This window comes from Crinia signifera, chromosome 4, assembly GCF_055691185.1.
Source record: "Crinia signifera chromosome 4, ASM5569118v1, whole genome shotgun sequence".
Lineage (NCBI taxonomy): Eukaryota > Metazoa > Chordata > Amphibia > Anura > Myobatrachidae > Crinia > Crinia signifera.
Genome location: NC_139220.1, coordinates 297,017,712 through 297,042,909, shown reverse-complemented (window position 1 = coordinate 297,042,909; position 25,198 = coordinate 297,017,712). Strand labels below are relative to the sequence as shown.

The following is a 25,198-nucleotide window of genomic DNA, read 5'->3' as shown; positions in this document are numbered from 1 at the left end:
GAGAGAAAACAGTAGGTTATGAACATGTCTGACTGACATAGTCTGATTCTACACATAAAGCCTGATTCTGGTTCACTTGCTAAAGCAAATTCTCTCTCTAATGGACAAAAACGTGTGCACTGCAGGTGGGGCAGATGCAACATGCTGCTTTATATTTACACTGCAATATAGATATCAGTTTGAAGTACAAACTCCACCCAAATCTAACTCTCTCTGCACATGTCACATCTCCCCCACCTGCACTGCACATGGTTTTGTCCATTAAAGAGAATATTTGCATTTGCAAGTGAACCAGAATCATTCAATCATTATTCATTCGAGAAAATATTGTTTTTTACATTAGTCGTACGTGACAATAACAGAGGTGGCACCAAACATGAATTCTATTGGTAGAAAAAGTTAGGCCAATCGATACCTCGTTCCTTCATCACATTGAATTGACGACAAGACGATATTGCATGTGATCAGCCAGAGCGTGTAATTCTGAGCACACACCAGACGATTTGTCATTTCAATAAAGCAAATCGCCCGATATTGGTCTAATGTATATCCAGCCTTACTGATCCTTTCTGCTACTACAACAAATCACATGAAGGCTTACACAGACCCATGCCCATAGGACATTAACATATATCATTTCTTGCTAGTTTGTATATACTCACACATATATATATATATATATATATATATATATATACACTCAGCAGCATCATACAGCGCAGCACTAGAGGGGATCCTTACCTTGATGTAACCCCAGGACACAGAGCGTAAGTAGTTGGTGTCCGGCATGGTGACAGTATAGAGAGAACAAGGCAGGAGACCGGTCGCTCTGATCACTGTGTTGTGTCTTCAGTCTCCTTCACTCTTTCTGTCCTATGTAAAATCCCCTTTCTACTTTCCCATATTCTCAATGAATCGTCATAGGATAATACAACCCCAAGGTCGTCTGTCTTCATTCCAGTGGAGAACTTAGTCCATGTTTAGCTCTTTCCCTGCGTTATATATCCCATAGTTCCTACTCATTCAATTCACTGCTCTGTCCTTATAATGCACCATCTCCTCTCATTGCAATCTCTCTCTTCTCACACTCCCGACCCTCTCTCTCTCTTCTCACACTCCCGACCCTCTCTCTCTCTTCTCACACTCCCGACCCTCTCTCTCTCTTCTCACACTCCCGACCTTCTCTCTCTTCTCGCACTCCCAACCCTCTCTATCTTCTCAAACTCCTGCCTGGCTCTCTTCTCGCTCGCACTCCCGACCCTCTCTCTCTTCTCGCACTCCCGACCCTCTCTCTCTTCTCGCACTCCTGCCTGGCTCTCTCTCTTCTCGAACTCCTGCCTGGCTCTCTCTCTTCTCGCACTCCTGCCTGGCTCTCTCTCTTCTCGCACTCCTGCCTGGCTCTCTCTCTTCTCGCACTCCTGCCTAGCTCTCTCTCTTCGCGCACTCCTGCCTCGCTTGCTCTCTCCTTGCACTACTGCCTCTCTCTCGCCTCCAACTTCTGCCTCTCACACTACTGCATTTTGCTCTCCTCACACTACTGCCTATTTCTCTCCATGCACTACTGCCTCTCGCTCTCTTCCCGCACTACTGCCTCTCTCTCTTATTGCACTACTGCCTCTCACTCTCTTCCCGCACTACTGCCTCTCACTCTCTTCTCGCACTACTGCCTCTCGCTCTCTTCCCCCACTACTGCCTCTTGCTCTCTTCCCCCACTACTGCCTCTCGCTCTCTTCCACCACTACTGCCTCTCGCTCTCTTCCACCACTACTGCCTCTCGCTCTCTTCCACCACTACTGCCTCTAGCTCTCTTCCACCACTACTGCCTCTCGCTCTCTTCCACCACTACTGCCTCTCGCTCTCTTCCACCACTACTGCCTCTCGCTCTCTTCCACCACTACTGCCTCTCGCTCTCTTCCACCACTACTGCCTCTCTCTCTTCTTGCACTACTGCCTCTCTCTCTTCTTGCACTACTGCCTCTCTCTTTTCTTGCACTACTGCCTCTCTCTCTTCTTGCACTACTGCCTCTCTCTCTTCTCGCACTACTACCTCCCTCCCTCCCTCTCTCATCTCGCCCTCCTGTTTCTCTTTCTCATCCCGCCCTCCTGCCTGGTCTTGCACCCTTTTAAAACTCTTGCCACTCTCTCTCTTCAATCTTCTCTCTCTCACACTCACACACACACACTCTAGACTCTCTCTTGCACGGTTTATCTATCTCTCCCTCCCTCCCCTCACACTTCTTCCTCTCTCTCTCTCCTAACACTCCTGTTTGTCTATCTATTTCATGTCCCTACTCACACTCTCCCCTGTGTCTCACTACACTCACATTATCCTGCTCCAGCTGGTGTCATTTAAAAATATTGTGGTCTCCTCTCTCCTAGCATGTGCACTTTTAGGTACCGGTCTCTTCACTGGAAGAGCTGCCGTCTTATCTCACCCTCCTCTATCTCATGTAAGATCCATGTGCCACCGCTGTAGTGTCCCTCTCAGAGTCTCTCTGCTATGTATATAATATCCCTGTAGCTGCTCCTATCTGACACAATAGCAAGTTCTCCCATTCCCTCCTCTCACTGCACCGTCCTCCTGCTGGGCAGTGTCCCATCAGCTGCTCTGTACCTGTGGTAAGTGGGAGTCACCTATGATGCTGGAGGCATCATTTACCCTCACAGACACTTTTGTTGCATGACACTATTGTGTACTGTATATATACACACATCGTACAGGGCTACGGAGTCTCTGCACAATGATCCTCATTCCTCTGCACTATACAGTATAACTACATTATCTGTACACTGATAATAGCCACACTGCTGTATAATGATACTGATAGTGATCACACTGCGCTGCAGAATGATACTGAGTATATATACACTGATAGTGATCACACTGCACTGTATAATGATACTGCGTATATATACACTGATAGTGATCACACTGCACTGTATAATGATACTAAGTATATATACACTGATAGTGATCACACTGCGCTGTATAATGATACTGAGTATATATACACTGATAGTGATCACACTGCGCTGTATAATGGTACTAAGTATATATACACTGATAGTGATCACACTGCTCTGTATATTGATACTGAGTATATATACACTGATAGTGATCACACTGCGCTGTATAATAATACTGAGTATCTATACACTGATAGTGATCACACTGCTCTGTATAATGATACTGATTATATACCGTGTTTCCCCGATAATAAGACACGGTCTTATTTTTTTTCAACCAACAAAAAAACACCATAGGCCTTATTTTCAGGGGAGGTCTTATTTTAATACGGTACACATGGACAGCAATCCTCCTTTAAAACATGCCCCAGTGCTCCTTGTAAACATGCCCCCAGTCCTCCGTTAAAGAGAGGGAACGTACCGTAAAACAGCCTCCTTTACACACCTCTCCTCCTCTCCCAGTCTCAGCAACGCCAGCGCTCCATGCTCTGCTGCAGCCGCTCTGCTGCAGCCGTGTGATGTGCGCGGCGACGTCACGCCGCCTCCCGCAATGCATCCCTGGGACCGGGAGCAAAGCGGCATCTGTAGAAGCCGGTGATCTCTAAATACCTCAGAGGTGACCAAAGATCACCTGGAGGTTAGCGGAGGTTAGCGGGGGCTAGTATTTATTGTTTGGAATCCATTGCTTTGAAAATTTAATCAGCCTTATTTTCGGGGGAGGTCTTATTTTGGACACATGTCCAAAATCTGGGGTAGGTCTTATTTTCGGGGGAGGTCTAATTATCGGGGAAACACGGTATACACTGATAGTGATCACACTGCACTGTATAATGATACTGAGCATATATACACTGATAGTGATCACACTGCACTGTATAATGATACTGAGCATATATACACTGATAGTGATCACACTGCGCTGTATAATGATACTGAGTATATATACACTGATAGTGATCACACTGCGCTGTATAATGATACTGAGTATATATACACTGATTGTGATCACACCGCTGTATAATGATACTGAGTATATATACACTTGTAGTGATCACACTGCGCTGTATAATGATACTGAGTATCTATACACTGATAGTGATCACACTGCGCTGTATAATGATACTGAGTACCTATACACTGATAGTGATCACACTGCGCTGTATAATGATACTGAGTATCTATACACTGATAGTGATCACACTGCGCTGCAGAATGATACTGAGTATATATACACTGATAGTGATCACACTGCGCTGTATAATGATACTGAGTATATACACTGATAGTGATCACACTGCACTGTATAATGATACTGAGTATATACACACTGATAGTGATCACACTGCGCTGTATAATGATACTGAGTATATACACTGATAGTGATCACACTGCGCTGTATAATGATACTGAGTATATATACACTGATAGTGATCACACTGCGCTGTATAATAATTCTGAGTATACACTGATAGTGATCACACTGCGCTGTATAATGATACTGAGTATATACTGATAGTGATCACACTGCGCTGTATAATGATACTGAGTATATATACATTGATAGTGACCACACTGCGCTGTATAATGATACTGAGTATATATACACTGATAGTGATCACAGGGCTCTGTATAATGATACTGAGTATATATACACTGATAGTGATCACACTGCGCTGTATAATGATACTGAGTATCTATACACTGATAGTGATCACACTGCGCTGTATAATGATACTGAGTATATATACACTGATAGTGATCACACTGCGCTGTATAATAATCCTGAGTATATATACACTGATAGTGATCACACGGCTCTGTATATTGATACTGAGTATATATATACACTGATAGTGATCACATTGCTGTATAATGATACTGAGTATATATACACTGATAGTGATCACACTGCGCTGTATAATGATAATGAGTATATATACACTGATAGTGATCCCACTGCTCTGTATAATGGTACTGAGTATCTATACACTGATAGTTATCACACTGCTCTGTATAATGATACTGAGTATATATATACACTGATAGTGATCACACTGCTGTATAATGATACCGAGTATCTATACACTGATAGTGATCACACTACGCTGTATAATGGTACTGAGTATCTATACACTGATAGTTATCACACTGCTCTGTATAATGATACTGAGTATATATACACTGATAGTGATCACACTGCTCTGTATAATGATATTGAGTATCTATACACTGATAGTTATCACACTGCTCTGTATAATGATACTGAGTATATATACACTGATAGTGATCGCACTGCACTGTATAATGATACTGAGTATATATACACTGATAGTGATCACACTGCTCTGTATAATGATATTGAGTATCTATACACTGATAGTTATCACACTGCTCTGTATAATGATACTGAGTATATATACACTGATAGTGATCACACTGCTCTGTATAATGATACTGAGTATATATACACTGATACTGATCACACTGCGCTGTATAATAATACTGAGTATCTATACACTGATAGTTATCACACTGCTCTGTATAATGATACTGAGTATATATACACTGATAGTGATCACACTGCTCTGTATAATGGTACTGAGTATCTATACACTGATAGTTATCACACTGCTCTGTATAATGATACTGAGTATATATATACACTGATAGTGATCACACTGCTGTATAATGATACCGAGTATCTATACACTGATAGTGATCACACTACGCTGTATAATGGTACTGAGTATCTATACACTGATAGTTATCACACTGCTCTGTATAATGATACTGAGTATATATACACTGATAGTGATCACACTGCTCTGTATAATGATATTGAGTATCTATACACTGATAGTTATCACACTGCTCTGTATAATGATACTGAGTATATATACACTGATAGTGATCGCACTGCACTGTATAATGATACTGAGTATATATACACTGATAGTGATCACACTGCTCTGTATAATGATATTGAGTATCTATACACTGATAGTTATCACACTGCTCTGTATAATGATACTGAGTATATATACACTGATAGTGATCACACTGCTCTGTATAATGATACTGAGTATATATACACTGATACTGATCACACTGCGCTGTATAATAATACTGAGTATCTATACACTGATAGTTATCACACTGCTCTGTATAATGATACTGAGTATATATACACTGATAGTGATCACACTGCTCTGTATAATGATATTGAGTATCTATACACTGATAGTTATCACACTGCTCTGTATAATGATACTGAGTATATATACACTGATACTGATCACACTGCGCTGTATAATAATACTGAGTATATATACACTGATAGTGATCACACTGCACTGTATAATGGTACTGAGTATATATACACTGATAGTGATCACACTGCTCTGTATAATGATACTGAGTATATATACACTGATACTGATCACACTGCGCTGTATAATAATACTGAGTATATATACACTGATAGTGATCACACTGTGCTGTATAATGATACTGAGTATATATACACTGGTAGTGATCACACTGCGCTGTATAATGATACTGAGTATATACACTGATAGTGATCACACTGCGCTGTATAATGATACTGAGTATATATACACTGATAGTGATCACACCGCTGTATAATGATACTGAGTATACATACACTGATAGTGATCACACTGCGCTGTATAATGATACTGAGTATATATACACTGACAGTGATCACACTGCGCTGTATAATGATACTGAGTATATATACACTGATAGTGATCACACTGCGCTGTATAATGATACTGAGTATATACACTGATAGTGATCACACTGCGCTGTATAATGATACTGAGTATATATACACTGATAGTGATCACACTGCGCTGTATAATGATACTGAGTATATATACACTGATAGTGATCACACTGCGCTGTATAATGATACTGAGTATATATACACTGATAGTGATCACACTGCGCTGTATAATGATACTGAGTATCTATACACTGATAGTGATCACACTGCGCTGTATAATGATACTAAGTATATATACACTGTGGGATCACTGCGCTGGGGGGGAATCCCACTAAAATCTGTGTATTATACAGCTCCTCTTTATTACACTATACACCGGGCAGACACCTCTGGGGCTAGATCCCGGTAATATCTGTGTATTATACAGCTCCTCTCTATTACACTATACACAGTGCAGACACCTCTAGGGGGAGATCCTGGTAATATCTGTGTATTATATACCTCCTCTCTATTACACTATACACAGCACAGACACCTTTGGGGGGATCCCGGTAATATCTGTGTATTATACACCTCCTCTCTATTACATTATCCACAGCGCAGACACCTCTGGGGGGAGATCCCGGTAATATCTGTGTATTATACACCTCCTCTCTATTACATTATCCACAGCGCAGACACCTCTGGGGGGAGATCCCGGTAATATCTGTGAATTATACAGCTCCTCCCCATTACACTATACACAGCGCAGACACCTCTGGGGGGAGATCCCGGTAATATCTGTGTATTATACACCTCCTCTCTATTACACTATACATAGTGCAGACACCTCTGGGGGGAGATCCCGGTAATATCTGTGTATTATACACCTCCTCTCTATTACACTATACATAGTGCAGACACCTCTGGGGGGAGATACCGGTAATATCTGTGTATTATACACCTCCTCTCTATTACACTATACACAGCGCAGACACCTCTGGGGGGAGATCCCGGTAATATCTGTGTATTATACAGCTCCTCTCTATTACATTATACACAGCGCAGACACCTCTGAGGGGAGATCCCGGTAATATCTGTGTATTATACAGCTCCTCTCTATTACACTATACACAGCGCAGACACCTCTGGGGGAAATCCCGGTAATATCTGTGTATTATACACCTCCTCTCTATTACACTATACACAGCGCAGACACCTCTGGGGGGAGATCCCAGTAATATCTGTGTATTATACACCTCCTCTCTATTACATTATACACAGCACAGACACCTCTGGGGGGAGATCCTGGTAATATCTGTGTATTATACAGCTCCTCTCTATTACACTATACACAGCGCAGACACCTCTGGGGAAGATCCCGGTAATATCTGTGTATTATACACCTCCTCTCTATTACACTATACACAGCGCAGACACCTCTGGGGGAGATCCCGGTAATATCTGTGTATTATACACCTCCTCTCTATTACACTATACACAGCGCAGACACCTCTGGGAGGAGAACCCGGTAATATCTGTGTATTATACACCTCCTTTCTATTACACTAAACACAGCGCAGACACCTCTGGGGGGAGATCCCGGTAATATCTGTGTATTATACACCAGGGTTGCCTACCCTCCCGGAATGGCCGGGAGGGTCCCGGAAATCGGGTCCCCCTCCCGGCCTCCCGGAAAGGGTGGCAATCCTCCCGCATATCCCCCCTTTCTCCCGCGATGTGTCCCTCGGCGGGGGGGTCCACAGGTAAAATGCCGCGATCGCGGCATTTTAGCCCCGCCGTGCAATGCCTGAAATACTGGCATTGCACGGCGGGGGGCGGGGCTAAAATGACGCGATGCTGTAGGCACGCCCCCCCCAACAGGGCAGCATCTGTGTGGCCACGCCCCCGAACCGGCTCTTTTCACTCTCGGATGTGGCCCCGCCCCCCTGCCTACCAGAGCTGGCTGCCCTCTCCCGGAGAGGGCAGCTGAAAAGTCGGCAAGTATGTTATACAGCTCCTCTCTATTACACTATACACAGCGCAGACACCTCTGGGGGGAGATCCTGGTAATATCTGTGTGTTATACAGCTCCTCTCTATTACACTATACACAGCGCAGACACCTCTGGGGGGAGATCCCGGTAATATCTGTGTATTATACACCTCCTCTCTATTACATTATACACAGCACAGACACCTCTGGGGGGAGATCCCGGTAATATCTGTTTATTATACAGCTCCTCTCTATTACACTATACACAGCACAGACACCTCTGGGGGGAGATCCCGGTAATATCTGTGTATTATACAGCTCCTCTCTATTACACTATACACAGCGCAGACACCTCTGGGGGGAGATCCCGGTAATATCTGTGTATTATACAGCTCCTCTCTATTACACTATTCACAGCGCAGACACCTCTGGGGGGAGATCCCGGTAATATCTGTGTATTATACAGCTCCTCTCTATTACACTATATACAGCGCAGACACCTCTGGGGGGAGATCCCGGTAATATCTGTGTATTATACAGCTCCTCTCTATTACACTATACACAGCGCAGACACCTCTGGGGGGAGATCCAAGGTAATATATGTGTATTATACACCTCCTCTTTATTACACTATACACAGCGCAGACACCTCTGGGGGGAGATCCCAGTAATATCTGTGTATTATACACCTCCTCTCTATTACACTAAACACAGCGCAGACACCTCTGGGGGAGATCCCGGTAATATCTGTGTATTATACAGCTCCTCTCTATTACACCATATACAGCGCAGACACCTCTGGGGGGAGATCCCGGTAATATCTGTGTATTATACACCTCCTCTCTATTACACAGCGCAGACACCTCTGAGGGGAGATCCTGGTAATATCTGTGTATTATACACCTCCTCTCTATTACACTGTACACAGCGCAGACACCTCTGGGGGGAGATCCCGGCAATATCTGTGTATTATACAGCTCCTCTCTATTACACTAAACACAGCGCAGACACCTCTGGGGGGAGATCCCGGTAATATGTGTATTATACACCTCCTCTCTATTACACTATACACAGCGCAGACACCTCTGGGGGGAGATCCCAGTAATATCTGTGTATTATACACCTCCTCTCTATTACACTATACACAGCGCAGACACCTCTGGGGGGAGATCCCGGTAATATCTGTGTATTATACACCTCCTCTCTATTACACTATACACAGCGCAGACACCTCTGGGGGGAGATCCCGGTAATATCTGTGTATTATACAGCTCCTCTCTATTACACTATACACAGCACAGACACCTCTGGGGGGAGATCCCGGTAATATCTGTGTATTATACACCTCCTCTCTATTACACTATACACAGCGCAGACACCTCTGGGGGGAGATCCCGGGAATATCTGTGTATTATACACCTCCTCTCTATTACACTATACACAGCGCAGACACCTCTGGGGTGAGATCCCGGGAATATCTGTGTATTATACACCTCCTCTCTATTACACTATACACAGCGCAGACACCTCTGGGGGGAGATCCCGGTAATATCTGTGTATTATACAGCTCCTCTCTATTACACTATACACAGCGCAGACACCTCTGGGGGGAGATCCCGGTAATATCTGTGTATTATACACCTCCTCTCTATTACACTATATACAGCGCAGACACCTCTGGGGGGAGATCCCGGTAATATCTATGTATTATACACCTCCTCTCTATTACACTATATACAGCGCAGACACCTCTGGGGGGAGATCCCGGTAATATCTGTGTATTATACAGCTCCTCTCTATTACACTATACACAGCACAGACACCTCTGGGGGGAGATCCCGGTAATATCTGTGTATTATACACCTCCTCTCTATTACACTATACACAGCGCAGACACCTCTGGGGGAGATCCTGGTAATATCTGTGTATTATACACCTCCTCTCTATTACACTATACACAGCGCAGACACCTCTGGGGGAGATCCTGGTAATATCTGTGTATTATACACCTCCTCTCTATTACACTATATACAGCGCAGACACCTCTGGGGGGAGATCCCGGTAATATCTGTGTATTATACACCTTCTCTCTATTACACTATATACAGCGCAGACACCTCTGGGGGGAGATCCCGGTAATATCTGTGTATTATACAGCTCCTCTCTGTTACACTATACACAGCGCAGACACCTCTGGGGGAGATCCCGGTAATATCTGTGTATTATACACCTCCTCTTTATTACACTATACGCAGCGCAGACACCTCTGGGGGGAGATCCCGGTAATATTTGTGTATTATACACCTCCTCTCTATTACACTATACACAGCGCAGACACCTCTGGGGGGAGATCCCGGTAATATCTGTGTATTATACACCTACTCTCTATTACACTATACACAGCGCAGACACCTCTGGGGGAGATCCCGGTAATATCTGTGTATTATACAGCTCCTCTCTATTACACTATACACAGCGCAGACATCTCTGGCGGAGATCCCGGTAATATCTGTGTATTATACACCTCCTCTCTAATACACTATACACAGCGCAGACACCTCTGGGGGGAGATCCCGGTAATATCTGTGTATTATACAGCTCCTCTCTATTACACTATACACAGCGCAGACACCTCTGGGGGAGATCCAGGTAATATCTGTGTATTATACACCTCCTCTCTATTACACTAAACACAGTGCAGACACCTCTGGGGGGAGATCCCGGTAATATCTGTGTATTATACAGCTCCTCTCTATTACACTATACACAGCGCAGACACCTCTGGGGGGAGATCCCGGTAATATCTGTGTATTATACACCTCCTCTCTATTACACTATATACAGCGCAGACACCTCTGGGGGGAGATCCCGGTAATATCTGTGTATTATACAGCTCCTCTCTATTACACTATATACAGCGCAGACACCTCTGGGGGGAGATCCCGGTAATATCTGTGTATTATACAGCTCCTCTCTATTACACTATACACAGCGCAGACACCTCTGGGGGGAGATCCCGGTAATATCTGTGTATTATACAGCTCCTCTCTATTACACTATATACAGCGCATACACCTCTGGGGGGAGATCCTGGTAATATCTGTGTATTATACACCTCCTCTCTATTACACTATACACAGCGCAGACACCTCTGGGGGGAGATCCCGGTAATATCTGTGTATTATACAGCTCCTCTCTATTACACTATACACAGCGCAGACACCTCTGGGGGGAGATCCCGGTAATATCTGTGTATTATACAGCTCCTCTCTATTACACTATACACAGCGCAGACACCTCTGGGGGAGATCCAGGTAATATCTGTGTATTATACACCTCCTCTCTATTACACTATACACAGCGCAGATACCTCTGGGGGGAGATCCCGGTAATATCTGTGTATTATACAGCTCCTCCCCATTACACTATACACAGCGCAGACACCTCTGGGGGGAGATCCCGGTAATATCTGTGTATTATACACCTCTTCTCTATTACACTATATACAGCGCAGACACCTCTGGGGGAGATCCCGGTAATATCTGTGTATTGTACACCTCATCCCCATTACAGTATACATGTTACTACATAGTTGCCTACTCTCCTGCATTCTGCAGGAGACTTCCTGAAATAGCTGCAATCTCCCTCTCTCCCTCATTAGTCTAGCAATCTCCCTCATTTCAGAGTTACATTTTTTGGGAAAAAAGGAATGAGAAACAGATACATTTACATTGAATCATCAGTACTTTACCAAGTATAATAACTGGGGACGCAGTTGGATATAAGTCATTTTACTAGATTCCTCTCAGATGTAGCAGTACACACCCACTCTTCTAGGTGCCACGTTCACAATCTCGTTTCACAATCTCTCCATATACGGAATTAGACACGCCCTTTGGGTGGAGCATGACACGCCCCCTCAATGGGCCGCTGTGCAAAATTCTACTACCAACTATAATCTCCCCAAAACTAGTTTTCAAAAGGAGGCAAGTATGTGTTACTAATGTATATGCACACCATTAAGTATACATAATAATAACAACAAATACAATACATAGCAATACAATACAATAATAATTATGTAGAAGTATAGCTCCTCCCACTCATTTTCCTCCTTAGGCAAAGCTAATGCTAGAGATGGGCTGCTGACAAAGATAGGAAGAACTTGGGTTGGCACCTACATGCCCATGGATACGGATGTGACCCGCTCATATCGATGGCTACGAGACAAGCACTGATAAATAGACTTTATTCTATCATTATTTTTCCATGGTTTATTTAATGTCATGTGATGCTGGTAACAGGAATCATGGGTAATACTAAACCTTAACAATGGCGTCACACATTCATCATTACCAACTGCTTCTACTTTTAAACTATTTGTTTAATCGGTACTTGTGTATTATCACGACGCCCATCGCATCGCATCGCATAACACTAATTAAGGTGTGCGATGGAACCCGATTTGAGGGTTTTAAGGGCTGACTGTACAATTTTAATATCGCGTCGCATCGCATGCCATTATAATGGCATGCGATGCGATGCAACGCGATCATAGCCGATTTTACATTGTACAGCCACCCTGATGGCTGATTCAAATGTTAAATGCACCCCCAGACCCGATTTTTAATTGTACAGCCACCCTGATGGGTGATTACTATGTTAAATCCCCCCCCATTGTTAATGCCGCCCCACTATCAACGCCAACCCGAAGCGTGGCGAGCGCAGCGAGCCCGCGAGGGGCGGCGGTACACGTCCTCCGACCTTTTCATACCCCCACTATCCACGTCGGCGTGGAGTTGATTTTATATAGTGTGGCGAGCGCAGCGAGCCTCCGAGCCCGAAGCGTGGCGAGGCAGCGAGCCCCGCGAGGGGACGTAGAATATATGTGAAGTAATCCGAGTCCCCTCACTGCGCTCGCCACACTATATAAATTCAACTCCACGCCGACGTGGATAGTGGGGGTATGAAAAGGTCGGAGGACGCGTACCGCCGCCGCTCGCCACACTTCGGGTTGGCGTTGATAGTGGAGGTGGCTACCCTGCACAGCGGCCAATTCTGTTTGGTGGGCTACCGCCATGAAAAAATGGCGGTAGCTGCTTTGGCCAATAACGGTAATGAATGGCGTACGTGTGTTTTCATAGACATAGTGCGGGATGCACCATCATCCGCAGCCCCTCTCTTCCGCACATCACCGGCTACTGCATAGATAATAATCGCATATGCAATAACATATGCGATCATTATGGCAAAGGACAGCTCTTGCGTTAAGAGCTGCCCTTTGCGATGGGCCTGGCGATGTGGCAGTGGGTCCACGACGGCTCCCCCTCCTCCCTTACATGGCTGCTGCAGGCCAGGGACTCCGCTGGCTCCTCCTCCCTGCACCCGGAAGTGGAATATGGGGCTAGGTAGAAGGAGGTCACTGGTCCGGGCAGCACAGCAGGAGGCTACACGGACTCAGTTGAGGGGGGGGGGGGGGGGGGGGGGGGGGGGGGGGGCGTTCATTGTTGTGCATGCCAAAATGTGGTAAAGACCCGGATAACGGGGATTTTAACCACATTTTTTGCCTTAGCGCATCCCGCCCATAGCCACAAAGGTATCCGGACAAGGGATCTACAGCAAAAAGATAGAACACCATTAGGTCTACACCATTAGTTCGACAAGCAAAAAGGCCGACATGAAAAAAGGCTGACATGCAAAAAAGGTCGACAGTCAAAAGGTCAACATGGAGGTTTTCACTGTTTCTTGAGCCGACATGTGCCGACAGGCGGTATTTCATACCCTACCATCCACTAGGGCGTGGAGGGAGAATAAAATAGTGTGCCGAGCGTAGCGTGGCACCGTGCCCGAAACATCGCCAGCACAGCGAGCAATGCGAGGGGATGCGGTGCACTTCAAACTGTGTCCATGTCGACTGGGTCGACAATCGGGTCAAAAAACACTGAAAACCCCCCATGTCGACCTTTTGACTGTCGACCTTTTTGCATGGCGACCTTTTTGTTTGTCGAACTAATGGTGTCGACTTAATGGTGTTCTATCTGTTTGCTGTAGATCCCTTGTCCCGGTTCCACCACAAATACTGGGCCTGGTTCGAACCTTTATGCAGAGCTACAAATTTAGATAGATCATGCAAGTGCACGGTACGCTGTGCGAATGCCCGAGTTCCTCCTGCGAACAAATCCAGCAATGGCTAGCCATCATGGGCCATTTGCAAGGTGATTGACAGGCGCCAGGCATTTGAGGGTGGCACCCTGGCATTTCTGGTGGATCCCGGCCTTTGGTAGGGACGCAGATGTCAGCAGCTGCCCTCATCTCCCCACAGCGATCGCAGCACTGTGTAAGTCTTGTCTTATGAGGCGCTGCAAAAGGGAGGTTGGGGGGATGGCGAGTGAATGTGATTGGATTTCCCTGCTATTCACGCAGCTGCAATGGCATTCACAGCCGGGCACAGAAGCGGGATTTCATGCTGGTGGGGAGGCGGCTAACTGATCACTGGGCTGCAAAAAGTTGCAGTCCGGTGATCAGGTCAGAATCAATCATAAATCGTCCCCTTAGCAATATTAGAACTGTGGATTAGGCTAGGTTGGTCTTGCTCTGACTATTGTGATCTGTAGCCTTATGTAATAACCTTCCTAGCAGACTGCTCTTGCCGCCAAACAGGATATCCATCAATATACACACAGGGAATGTGGTTGATCCGATGGCAGATCAACTTTGTCCTGCGGTAGCCACAAATTTAACCAACTGCAAAAAAATAATCACCTACTAAAGGCCAGGGATGTATAGACAAGGGACCTGCCTTAGGGGTTATGGTGGACTTGTACTGTCAATGTAAATCATTACGGGTGCCGGACGGGATCTCGACAGTCATTAACCCGAAGTCGGGATCCCGACTGTTAAAACACAGACGGCCGGGTTCCTGACGGCCGTCGGCTATTTTCCTTCGTGGGGGTCCACGACCCCCATAGAGGGAGAATAGAATAGGTGGCGAGCGTGCCCGCAAGGGGCTTTGTTGCGCTGGCCATGCTGTCTGAGACCAGGCAGTCGGGATCCCGACGTCGGGATAATGACTGTCGGGATCCCGACTGTCGGTGAATCATACCACACCCAATCATTACAGTATAGTGACATTACATAGGAACAGATGAGCAATGGATGGGGTGCCGGACGGGTTCCCGACAGTCAGGATCCCGATGTCGGGATACCGACTGTCAAAACGCTGACAGCCGGGTGCCCGACGGCCACCCGCTATTTTCCCTCGTGGGGGTCCACGACCCCCATAGAGGGAGAATAGAATAGCGAGCGCAGCGAGCCCGCAAGGGGCTTTTTTGCACTCGCCATGCTGTCTGACTCTGGACAGTCGGGATCCCGACGTCGGGATAATGACTGTCGGGATCCCGACTGTCGGAGTTCCATACCACACACCAATGGATGCTCACTTGCAGCAATCCATTAACCATCCTTTTCTGGAGTTGTGACGCTGCCCTGCTTTTCTCATTAACCCCTTTCAAAACAGACTTTTTTCAAAAATATGGCAACGAACAGAGAGCAACTTCATCACAGCACCCCAAGGCCAAAAAGAGTTTGATTATTGAAACATTCAGCAAAAATTATTAATGTAAATGAATTGTGCTTTTCTGTCTCCGGTAGGTTCAGTCAGTTATGTGGACAAGGCTTCCTTCTATTTGTCCACAAAATTATGATTGCCAGCCACCAGCACTGGTTTCGAGTGACAGACAGACCATTAATAATTTGATTTGGTGCTGGATCACTAACTCAGGGCACCCATGCAAGTGACCTACAGCATCCAGTTTGGGAACCACTTCATTATGGCTAGCTGGCAAACAGAATTTGTTCCTCTCACTTCAAACAAAAAGTTTGACTATAGGAATCATCTACAAATCTAGTACTCAAGGTGGTGGTAGCCATCTTGTGGGATGAGCCACTGTCAGGCGATCGCTTGCACTTCCGTGAACACTGGCTCAGCCCACAAAATGGCCACCTCCGCTGTGATAAGGTGACAGGCCCTGCTTTCAGAGACGTGACAATGATCTTAATGCATAACATTCACCTGGTCCCACCATCCAACCAGCCAAGGTCTGGAGCATGTCTCACAAAAAAAATCGACTAAGGGCATTTTTCAATCCTAGATGGATATATCCGTAGGAATCCAGTCCGCGGGGCGACGATGGGAAAAGGCAAATGTTCCAGAAATTGTTGTAATATCCTTAGTAACTCGGAGACCAAGAACTTTGTTTCCAGAGTATCATTTTGTGAGGGAAAAAATGTTTACACTGGGTCCGAAAAATAAATACCCCAGGCCTCAAACTTTTGTAATCCACAAAAAAAAAAAAAAAAGGAGGGAAAACCCCAAAGTGTTGGCGAACGTTATCCTTAAGCGCTTTCAGTACAGTAAATCTTTGGACTGGTGTGATGTTCTCAGTCCATAAAGTTCATGAGATTCTGAAGATCAGGTTACAGGTGAGAAGGAATAACTATCTGCTCGACCGTGGACTCCAAGCGTGGCCTGGTGCCACCAGAGTTTTCCCCAGGTGAGGAGTTAGCCGCGGATGTATGGTGGTGGTGTAGAGGTGACCAGGCGTCCATCGCTGGCTACAGGAAAGCATAGAGCCATGTGGCAGGTAGACAGCAGACTCAGTGTCTGCCTACTCCCCCCTCCATAGGATTACACACAGGCCCCTAACTCTACTGTCTTTGCTGGACCCCGAAGACATAAACAGAGGCATCGTCCTTGACAGATACTCCCCCCCACCCCCCAAAAAAACACGTTAACGCCAAAAAGCTGCAGCTAGGCCATTGCTTTTAACCCATCGTGAACAGCATGTAAATATTGCAGGTTGTCAGTCTTTTTTCCTTTGAGGTGTTACATCTTTAAAGCTTTTACTTAACCCCCTGTGCTACCCCTCCCGCCCCCCCGCCCCCCCACCCTGACCCCTTGTCGTCCTCTTCTCCCCCCTCCGTGTCGCGATGTGGGGGGAAGAAAACAAGTCAGGGTTGCGGAGGGCCTAAGAAACTGCAAGATAAGGCCTCTTCCTGCATCCTTAAGGGGAAAAGAGGAGGTAGCAATATCACAGCACCAGCAGCAGCATCCTCCTTCCTGGGTACCAGATCGTACATGCAGCCTGGGCGATCAGCTGCTAGCACATGGATGGAATTTCTGGGATGAGAAATGGATGTGAATCCTGCCAGCCGAAGCTGCCTCCTGTAGGGATGTTTGTCTCCTAATATCCTCCGTTATTCCTACATCTAGCGTACTGCAGTAGGGGAGAATGTGATGTAAAATGGGGAGGGGAGGAAAGAGTCACGGGGAGGAGGAGGAGGAAGAGGGAGGGAGAGAGGGAGGAGGGTGGCTGTGCTTCTAGGTATGAGATCCAGCCAGTGCAGGCTTCTTGTTCTAATTTATTATATGCTTAAAACAATTTCTCTTTTACTGTTCTTACATCATTTTAGACATTTTTGCTGCCATAGAGATACAAGGTTGCACATGTTTCCCAATCACATGAACAATACCATGTTTTATTCCTATTATTATTGAAGGTGGCTCAGAAAGCAAGGACAAAGGTGTTTGTTTACCTGGTATAAAGCAAAGGACTATGGTTCCACCCAGAAGCTTCTGGTGACTTCCACCGGGCAAGCGCTGGCAGACAATAATACATAGCAAGTCTTCTTTAATGACAATAACTCTGCTCATTAGATGTAGGGGGAATGAGCACATAGCACAAGATATACAAAGAAAGTTTGATGGTAATGACACAGGCTCTCCAAATACAGCTCAGCAATACCCCCCTCGCATAAACGGGCACAGATGCACAACCTCAAACTGAGAGGTGTCCGTGACAATGACATTGGTGACCTTGGAAAATCCTGCTTGGTCCCAGGCACCATGGACAAAGAAAGTACAGCCAGAGGTCATGACCCAGTATGCATGCAATACGGATGAGGAAAATTCATTCCTATGCTGGATGCTGCTGCTGTGTTCCCCACCAGGATGAATGTGGCTCAGACACACCTGTATGCCATATACCTGTGTGAATGCAGCACAGTGGGACTGCACCATGTGATTTAGGATTAAACGCAGTGCTCAGTACAGTTCAGGGTCCAGACTGCCTTGGGCCTACATCTCAGGGCTCATTCTTAAGGGGTGTACACACGGAGCAAATTTTTACTATTTTCTAAGCAATCTGACTAGATTGCTTATAAAGTAAGCACAGATCTCTCTGTGTGTATGCTCCGAGAGATTAAATATCTCTTGCTAACTAAGTCAGTGCATGCAGTCACAATCTAGTCAAATTGCTTAGCAAATGACTGCAAATCTGTCTGTGTGTACAGAATGAGAGATACTGATCGCAATCTCTCATTCTGAACCACTACCCAGCCTTTTTTTGCTTAAGCAAAATTGCTTAGCAAAATTGCCTAGCAAAATTGCTTAGCACAAATCTCTGCGTGTGTATGTGCTCTCCATGGGAGATCTTGACACCAGAAAAATTTCTTCGCAAAATTGCTTAGCACAGATCTCTACATGTGTATGCCCCTTTAGTCATGATCAAGCACTGACTGGATTCCAGGTGCCGCACGCACACCACACCAATCCGCTCCCTGCTCCCAGTCCACATGGTAATGATGTCACTGACTGACAGACCCACCCTTCCTGAAACAAAGTGCTACCACTTGCTACATCCATGATTTACCTCAAGCATTTACACCATCGCCTGTCACATCATATAATTATAAACAATGCATATCGCTTTTATAAGTGTCACCAACGCCATGAGTATCACACAGGATTGTCCAGCACAAATTGATGAAGGAAAAGATTTTTCGGTATACAGCTTCCTGCCAACTGCATAAGAACTAACGCGTTTCGCCATTCTTTAGAGAAAGTTATACTTTGGTTTAAGTTATCTGCGTGGGTACTCCATGAGTATGACCCCACCAGCGTAACACACTCGTTGTTACACAGGACGACACACAATGTGACCCCACCGGGTTGCAGTATGATACACATTGAAACATGCAGTGCAACATTCCCACTTCTGCCTCCATTGCTGTTTCAGACTCAAAGTTATAACATGGAGAGTGATAAACAACCAACCAATCAGCTCCTGTCTGACATTTTTCAAACACAGTCGGTACCACGGCAGGTAGGAGCTGATTGGCTGGCTGTTCATCACTCTCCCTTTTATCACTTTTGAAGCTTAGTGCATCTGTCCCTAATAATATACTAGTTTCATATCAAAGCTTCACATGATATTTATCTCACATATGAAGTATTTATTATCCACATGACTATTATATAGCTTATAGTACCCTTCCCGTGGGGGGATACAGTTGCAAGGTCGACAAACATTAGGTTGACCACTAAAGGTTGACACATGAAATCGGTTGACATGGCTAAAGTCGGCTGGTTGGAAGGTCGACACAATCATTAGGATGACAATGGGAAGGTAGACAGTCAAAATGTCGACATGAGTTTTTCACTTGATTTGAGCCAACATGTGCCGACAGGCGGTGTATTCTCTCTACAATAGGACATGGTACACTGAAACAGTGTCCATGTCGACTTTCGTTGGATTGTGGGGGGGGGGAAAACGTGAAAAACGTATGTTGACCTTTTGACTGTCGACCTTGCCATTGTCAACCTAATGCTTGTGTCGACCTTCAAGCCTTAGCCATGGTGACCTAAGCCCTGTCGGCCTTTAATAGTCGACCTTCCTAGTATCTAACCTATGACTCATACACACCGTGGCATTGTTGCTGTTAGCTCAATAGCACACGAGGACATCTACTGGACAGCTGACATACTGCAACTGAATTCTGGCTGCTGGAGGAGGAAGGGATCCACAGTGACACAGCTCCAGATCTGTACAGCACCCGGCTGCCTACTCTAAGGGCAGTTATTATATCTACGCAATCAGATCTAACAGGGATCCAGAGTCCACAGTGCAGGCTGACCAGCCCGGGCTTCCACTAAACACCAACCCTACTGAGCATTGCTTGGGCCTGCTAACGTATATACTAGGAAGGTTTCATGGCATTAATGCTGGCTACACATATATCTCTGGGCTTCATTAGAACCCTGATGGAATTATGTACCTGTAAAAACCATGTTGAACCAGGCTCGTGCCGTCTCTCATAGTAGCGGTGAGCGTGCTGTGGGCTGGACCACTAGCCATGAGAGCATGAGGAACCGCTGTCTCACCTGTGCCGGCTAATGAATCAGCCACTTACTGGGCTGCGATGAACCCCAACAACAGCTAAAGACAAACAAGCCTTACCTTGGTAGATGCCATATCACTGACAGAGCGATACGTCTGTACGGTCTCCAGCTGATCTAGACACCAGTCCAACTCCTCTAAGGTCTCTTTGGCTAACTGCTGATACGTCTCCTCTGTGGGCACAAGACATGACAAGAGTGAGGTGAGGACACTGGAAACAGAGCAGATATTACAGGGAAACTGTCCCTGTACTAGTAAGAAAGACTGTGCCACACATGCCTGCACCATGCCCATCTACCCAACGCTCACACGCTATTCCCAGCCGGCACAGGGCAGGTGATCGTCCTGGTGGGCCACACTGCCTGTGGGCAGACCTTCTCCTCTAGTTCCAGACGGGTGCCGGACGGCTCCCCGACAGTCGGGATTCCGACAGTCATTACTCCAACGTCGGAATCCCGACTGCTCCCTCGTGAGGGTCCACGACCCCCATAGAGGGAGAATAAAATAGGTGGCGAGCGCCACTGCAAGGGTCTTCATTGCGCTCCCCCCAGTGTGCAGTCGGGATTCCGACATCGGAGTAATGACTGTCGGAATCCCGACTGTCGGTTATTTATACCACACCCTTCCAGACTATGGGCCTTATTCTAGTTCACTCTTTCTGACAAAATCCTTTTTAGATGGACAAAACCATGTGCACTGCAGGGGGACAGATGTTACTTGTGCAGAGAGAATTAGATTTGGGTGTGGTTTTACTTCAAAGTGAGATCTATATTGCAGTGTAAAAATAAAGCAGCCAGTATTTACCCTGCACAGAAACAACTCAGACAAATCTAATTCTCTCTGTACATTTTACATCTTCCCCCCTGCAGTGCACATGGTTTTGCCCATCTAAGAAGGATTTTGTCAGAAAGAGTGAACTAGAATAAGGCCCTATATACCATACTTGTAAAATCAGATCAAAAGGGGGCGTGGAAATGCTGGTAAGCACTCTTACATTATACACATACCTCCCAACATGACCTATTCCAGGAGGGACAAAATGCTCTGCTCCTGGACTTGCTTGCCAGGGGCAGTTGCAGAGGTGGGACTGCACCACTGTCCAAATTCAAATAGGGGAGCCACACTTGTCAGTGAGGCCTGCACTGTGGAGCTTGGGGTGGCAGTTGGTGGGGATCCCCTATCTGAATCATGGACTGTGCTGCAACCTCACATCTGCATCTGCCACTGGTATGAAGTCCAGGAACAGTCCCTCCTGCAATGTCATGTTGGGAGGTATGTATACACGCTGAATATTATCAGGTGTACACGCTGGAAGGGGGGGTATTTTGTGTGTGTTTTTGTGGATATGGAGTTTGTGTGTATGTGTGTATGTATGTATTTATGTATGTGGTGTATGTATGTATGCTGTGTGTTTGTGTGTGCATGCTGTGTGTATGTACAGCATACTTGCCTACCCTCCCGGAATGGCCGGGAGGGTCCCGCAAATCGGGTCCCCCGGGAAGGGGGGGCAAGTCTCCCGCATTTCCCTACAGCCCCGGCACCTCCTCTCCCCGCGGTCTAAAAACTATGACTTTCGTGGGTCCGCGGGGAGGGGGCGGGGCTAAATGACGCAATTCGCAGCATTTCGCGTCATTTTTAGCCCCTCCCCCCACCCACGGACCCGCAAATTGAGGCTTCAGCCCGTCATGGGGACGGGGCTTGATGACATCACCTGTGCCCCGCCCCCTTTCACTCCTCTCCGGGCTTCTCCCGGAAAGGAGTATGCCAAAGTCGGCAAGTATGATATACAGTATGCTATGTATGCTACTGTATGTGTGTCTGTGGGTACATGCTGTCTGTATGCTATGTGTGTTTGTGTCTGCAGTGTGTATGCATGTTATGTGTGTAACGGAAACCCCCCCCAATGAAAATCCTGCTTTTGCCCCTGATTATAGTATAATGTGCTGGACTAAGGTGTATTTTCTACAGGGCAATGCTGTTATTCATGTGGTCCATTTTCATGCATTCATTAAACGTGTTTATCATAATTACTGTATAGATTTATCAAGGAGCCTGCTTAGGTTCATAGTTATGTGGTAAATCGTTTGCCTGCCATTTACAATGCAGCACCATTGTACTCTGGAACATGTGACCTGCTGGGATGTTTGGAAACTGGTGAAAGGTTCCCTCATCTATCTGCCAGCTTGTCACATAACATTCACTTCTATATATACCTAGAGGAAGATTCACTAACACTTTTGAAGGAGTTGCCCATAGCAACCAGATTCCCGCTATCGTTTTTATATGGCTTACTATTATGGGCAAAACTGCCACATTTTTACAACATTTAGAAAGTATACCCCCTAGTCATTGTATGATTACACATACACTCACCTGAGAGAGTTGCTTTACAGACTGTCTGCTGAGGCATGACTGGGGAACGTCTGACCAAAGAGAAGCATAAAATAGATAAAAGACAAAAATCATTACATTTACACTGTGCAAAAAAATAAACACTTCCCAACATAAGCCTTCAGTGTAAGCTCCCATATAATGCTTCCCAGCATAAGCCTTCGGTGTAAGCTCCCATATAACGCTTCCCAGCATAAGCCTTCAGTGTCAGCTCACATATAGCGCTTCCCAGCATAAGCCTTCGGTGTAAGCTCCCATATAACGCTTCCCAGCATAAGCCTTCGGTGTAAGCTCCCATATTACGCTTCCCAGCATAAGCCTTCAGTGTCAGCTCACATATAGCGCTTCCCAGCATAAGCCTTCAGTGTAAGCTCCCATATAATGCTTCCCAGCATAAGCCTTCAGTGTAAGCTCCCATATAAAGCTTCCCAGAATAAGCCTTCAGTGTCAGCTCACATATAGCGCTTCCCAGCATAAGCCTTCAGTGTAAGCTCCCATATAGCGCTTCCCAGCATAAGCCTTCAGTGTCAGCTCACATATAGCGCTTCCCAGCATAAGCCTTCAGTGTCAGCTCACATATAATGCTTCCCAGCATAAGCCTTCGGTACTGTATAATGCTTCCCAGCATAAGCTCCATACAGTGCTTCCCAACATAAGCCTTTAGTACTGTATAGCGTTTCCCAACATTAGCCTTCAGTACTGTATAACGCTTCCCAGCATAAGCCTTCAGTGTACGCTCACATATAACGCTTCCCAGCATAAGCCTTCAGTACTGTATAACGCTTCCCAGCATAAGCTCCCATACAGCGCTTCCCAGCATAAGCCTTCAGTGTAAGCTCCCATGTAACACTTCCCATCATAAGCCTTCCAACATAAACCTCCGGTATAGCGCTTCAAGCCTCCCGTATAACGCTTCCCAATTTAAGCTCCTGTATAACACTTCCAGTTTAAGCCTCCTGTATAACACTTCCCGGCATAAACTCCCTTATAACGCTTCGCTTCTGATCTTAAGCCTCCCGTATAATGCTTCTCCTGTGTAACGCTTATTGGCTTAAGCCTCCCATATAACACTCCCGAATAACGCTTCCCGGCTTAAGCCTCCTGTATAACGCTTCTCCTGTATAACGCTTCCCGGCTTAAGCCTCCCGTATAACGCTTCTCCTGTATAACGCTTCCCGGCATAAGCCTCCCGTATAATGCTTCCCAGTTTAAATCTCCATATAACGCTTCCCAGTTTAAGTCTCCCGTATAACGCTTCACAGCTTTAGTCTCCAGTGTAACGCTTCCCAGCTTAATTCTCCTGTATAACGCTTCCCAGTTTAAGTCTCCCGTATAACGCTTACCAGCTTAAGTCTCCTGTATAACGCTTCCCAGTTTAAGTCTCCCGTATAACGCTTCCCAGTTTAAGTCTCCCATATAACGCTTACCAGCTTAAGTCTCCCGTATAACGCTTCCCAATTTAAGCTCCTGTATAACTCTTCCCAGCATAAACTCTGGTATAATGCTTCCCGGCTTAATCCTCCTGTATCCTCCTAATCCTCCCATATAATGCTTCCGACATAAGCCTCCCATATAATGCTTCCTGGCAAAAGTAACATAGTAGTTGAGGTTGAAAAAAGACATCCGTCCATCAAGTTCAACCTTTTTTGCAGATCTAACTAAGCTGTATGGCCTACCTGTGATAATCTTTCCTCATAGTTAAACGACTCTGTCCCTTTTATCAGTTTGGTCACCCTTCTCTGGACTTTTTCCAGCTCTATATTGTCCTTTCTGTAGTGTGGGACCCAAAAATTGTGTCCATTCACATGGGATGGCCACGGCCCGGCCGCCCGGTTGCGGCCGGATCCCACCATTGGAAGGGATGGCTGCCGGGCTTTGGCCA

General features: G+C 45.9%; 1 protein-coding gene across 14 annotated transcripts in view; it reads right to left on the bottom strand.

Moving 5' to 3' along the window:
• Positions 1–25,198, bottom strand: part of PDE4A (phosphodiesterase 4A) — a 584,907-nt gene that overhangs the window by 18,011 nt on the left and 541,698 nt on the right. For 13 of the 14 annotated variants that reach the window (XM_083185101.1, XM_083185100.1, XM_083185103.1 and 10 more), the window contains 2 exons: positions 23,299–23,348; positions 20,986–21,098 (listed from right to left, as the gene is read on the bottom strand). In XM_083185101.1, the coding sequence (XP_083041227.1) occupies positions 20,986–21,098; positions 23,299–23,348 (163 nt within the window). Of the gene's footprint in view, positions 1–16,760; positions 17,609–20,985; positions 21,099–23,298; positions 23,349–25,198 lie in introns of those variants that run through there. The other variant, XM_083185107.1, reaches the window with a different exon arrangement.